At 43.1% G+C, this 3,993-nt stretch overlaps 1 protein-coding gene and 1 long non-coding RNA gene across 3 annotated transcripts in view; one reads left to right on the top strand and one right to left on the bottom strand.

The window, feature by feature from the left end:
- The window catches only part of LOX (lysyl oxidase), a 15,147-nt gene that overhangs the window by 7,010 nt on the left and 4,144 nt on the right, over positions 1-3,993 (bottom strand). For both annotated transcript variants that reach the window (XM_006764395.2, XM_006764396.1), the window contains exon 4: positions 3,682-3,838. In XM_006764395.2, coding sequence (XP_006764458.1) covers positions 3,682-3,838 — 157 coding nt within the window. The remainder of the gene's footprint in view (positions 1-3,681; positions 3,839-3,993) is intronic.
- LOC102760058 overlaps positions 1-3,993 on the top strand; it is a 41,069-nt gene that overhangs the window by 33,469 nt on the left and 3,607 nt on the right. The gene's annotated exons all lie outside the window — the stretch shown is intronic.

Genomic DNA, 3,993 nt, shown 5'->3' with positions numbered 1-3,993 from the left:
GATGGGGGGAGATGGGGTTCCCCTGTCCAAGCCTGACACCTCTGGCGGAGGCGTCAGGCCTGGGCAAGGGGCTGATCAGGCGATCGGAGGGTGATGGGGGTCGATTCCTCTGGCCGAGGCATCAGGCCTGGGCAAGGGAGGAGCCGGAGAAGGAGGGGATAGTGGGGTCCCCTGCCCAGACCTGAATCCTGGGCCAGAGGCATCAGGCCTGGGCTGGGGGCAGAACCAGTGAAGGGGGGAAATGAGGGTCCCCTGCCCAGGCAGGGGGCCGATCCTGCGATTAGAGGGCGATGGGGGTCAACGCCTGAGGGCTCCCAGTATGTGAGAGGGGGCAGGTTGTGCTGAGGGCCCCTCCCCCCCCCCCAGTGCACGAATTTCGTGCACCGGGTCCCTAGTCCTATATAATAAAAGCCTAATATGCTAAGTGTCTGGTCGTTTGGTGACCAGTCGACTGTTCAACCAATCAAAGTGTAATATGCTAATGATATTCTAGTCACTCAACTGCTCGCTATGATGTGCACTGACCACTAGGAGGCAGATGCTCTGACTGGTAGATTAGCTTGCTGATGGGGTCCGGCTGATTCGAACCGAGCGAGATGGGCCAGACACGCCGTGGAGCCCTCCTGCAGTCCCTCCCTGGCCCCGTGCACTGGTAGGGTCCTGCAGCCGGATCTGTGCCCTCTCGCAATCCAGGAACCCTTGGGGGATGTTGGAGAGCCAGTTTCGGCCTGATCCCACAGACCACTCCCCTCGGGAGAGTGCCAGACACAGGGCTCACAGATGACTAGCACTGCAATGGTGGTGCGAACCTCTTCCAATCGGGACTAATTGGGTGCAAGCCCTAGGCAGGCATAGTGGGGCCGGGATGAGAGGGAGCGGCAGGTAGAAGCTGCAGGCAGTGTTGGACTGTGGGTTTTGCTGATCCCCGCAGGCCACCCTGAGGGACCCCACCCGTGCACGAATTCGTGCACTGGGCCTCTAGTCATACTATATAAAAACATCTAACTAAAGGTTGTAAGCTCCCTAAGGGTAAGGTCTATGATTGCATTTTTGAATAGCTAACAGTAATTATGTATTACATGCCAGGAATCATTTTAAACATAAATTCAGTTCCCAGAACTACATGAGGCAGGTGCTATTATTATCCCCATTTTATAAATAAGGAATCTGAGGCACAGTAAGGTCAAATAACTCGTGGAAGATATGTAGCTTATAAGTAGCTGAGTTGGTTTTGAGTTTAAACATTTGGATCCAGAGTCTCTGATGTTCCCCACCACACTGTACCCTTTCTCACATAGTCACTGAAGTATCTTGTTGAATTAAAGGGATGAATGTATGTCTCAAGGTACACATCCCACCTCACTTCACTTGCTAAGGTATTCATGTCAGCAAATAAATGAGTGACTTCTACAGGCTGCGAGGAGAAGAATACCAATGAGATACAGTCCTTGCTCTCCGGAAAATTATAGTCTGAAGAAGTTTGTTCATACTGAAGTCTGTAGGTGCAGAACCTATTAGTTCTTCACAAGAATTTTTACTGTTGTATTTTCATTCTAATGGTAATCTAAAGTAAATTAAAAAGCATATGCTGGAGTCATTTTAACTCAATACTGCAATTTAATTTCAGCACCCCAAATTGCTTTGGTGCTTAAGATCACCTTGGTCGCCAGAGAGATGGCAAAATCATCTAAGTGTGTCCTACTAGTGCTGGTTTGATGATAACCTGATTTGGGGAGAAAGAGGAAGAATTGTGCTCTCATACCACATACAATGTAGCATGGACAGGCCACACTCAGAAGTACCTGTGCCACAGCAGTGAGAACCATGTACCCACCTTTGCTCATACCAATGCATTAACAGTATGTTGAGGAATAAATATGTAATAGAATAATTTTTGCTTTCTTATCCCAGCATATCATTTGTTCTGGCACATAATAAATACTTAATAAGTGTTAGCTCTTATTGTTGTTGCTGTTGCTACTACTAAATTTATGGCATTACAAGGATGTCATTGGAATAGATATCTCTTTAATCCAGGGTTAAATAGTGCTACAATGTTAATATTACTTTCAGGTAAATAAAAGAGCTTTAAAGAATGCTGAAACTGGTACTCTAGCATGACTCAGCTGACAGAAGTTAAGTATGAGCTTTGGTTTTTTGAACTAGCAAACAAATGTGGGCGTTTTTAAAGCCATTAAGGAAACAGGTATTTCATATATTCAAAGTCATGCTTTAAAACCAGATTAAATGTAGAACCTTACCTGAGGCTGTCTAAATTAGCTGTTTTGGTTTTAGCAAAACACAACTGATACAGTAAGTTAATCTGATAGTTTCTAGTTTTGAATATATTTAACATATAATTTTTTTATGAAAGTATAAATGTAAGGAAGTTATATCTAGTTTTATATTTGGATACATTTAATCAACATTATAATACAACTATTCTAAGTCAATATTGGGGTTTTGAGAGAATTATTTTTTTCTTTAAATGATATGCCAGTCTAAGTGAAAAACACAAATTGCTTGTAATATGAGACCTGGTGAATAGCAGTTAATAGGACATAAATGAGATGGTTAAGGGGAAAGCTACCATACAAAATGAAGTGGGGTGACCCCAAGAATTAAGAAATTAGAAGTGCTATAAATACCTGTAGTCCTAGATTCATGTATTTCAGCAGTGAGCTATTCACAATTCCTCTTTCTGAATAAAAACAATGAATTAGGTCCCTTCACAGGCAGGTCCTGTGGGCCTCTCAGAGTGAAAAGGAATTTCTATAGACGCACATCTGTAAGGTATGGGTAGTTTACATCTTCTTTTGCTTAAAGAATAAGTGTTGCCTCAGGGCACATGGAATTGAACCCTACCCCCTCCAATTGCTCTCATATTCTAAGCTTAGAGAAAGAAGCAGCAGTAACAGTTAGGTCACCAAAGGCTTCCTGCCACAGCCCTGGAATTTGCTTCCCCTTGCTCCGAGACATATACACTCACTACTCCTTGCCAAGATTTCGGCAGGAGTAAAATTATAATGTCCTTTTACAAATTAGAGTTTCTTATGGAAATACTGGCATGGCTTTGAACTGACACAGATTTTCCCATTATAGGACACACAAATTGCTTAGTTCAGCATGATTTTTAAAAATTCATCCAAAGAACATCTGACATCAATTATACTGTAGTCTTAAAGATATGTGTGTAAAGAAAGAAATTGTATCCTTCTGCTTTTATTTACATGATTAAAAGAGACAGTTTTTTAAAGTGCTTTTTAAGAAGCCTACTTTCTCTCCTTTTGCTAACCATAATCACCGGGTATCCTATTTTTAGCATACTAGGTTTTGCAGGTAGGAAAACAGGTATCTTTTCTACAGTTACTTACCAAGCCGGTGAAAGAATACAGAATGAGCGCAGATATGGAAACCATTCAGACTTTTTCAGAGAGTAAAGTACTGCTTTTGATTGTGGAACATAATGAGCCTGCAGTGACCTTCTGTGATGATAAAATACTTTCAAAATAATTTGGATCATCAAGCCTTCACTTTTGTTTTCTCAATTATCTTCTATGTTGACTAGATAACCCCTAAATGAGGCAGTTTGTAAAAGACAGGCGGGAGGAAAGAAAATAGAAGACCCCTTTGTTTTCTCTCTGAAGCCTGCAGATGCCTGATTTGATGACGCCAACCTACCTGTGTGTGTGCAGTACATGCAAACCGCCTGTGGTAGCCATAGTCACAGGATGTGTCCTCCAGACAGAAACTTGCTTTGTGGCCTTCAGCCACTCTCCTCTGGGTGTTGGCATCAAGCAGGTCATAGTGGCTGAACTCATCCATGCTGTGGTAATGTCTGGTGTGCCCCACAACAGAGACAGCGGGCAGTGGCAGAGAGAAAAAGCAGTGAGAACTTCAGATGTCTCCCCGCTGCCCCACCCGTCTGTTTGCACATTAAAATTAAGATAATGTTTATCTTTTTAAAGCCAGATTCATGCATTCCCCTCACCT

Source organism: Myotis davidii, unplaced genomic scaffold, assembly GCF_000327345.1.
Source record: "Myotis davidii unplaced genomic scaffold, ASM32734v1 scaffold159, whole genome shotgun sequence".
Classification (NCBI taxonomy): domain Eukaryota; kingdom Metazoa; phylum Chordata; class Mammalia; order Chiroptera; family Vespertilionidae; genus Myotis; species Myotis davidii.
Note: the sequence above shows the minus strand (reverse complement) of the source record. Positions and strands in the feature narration are given on the sequence as shown.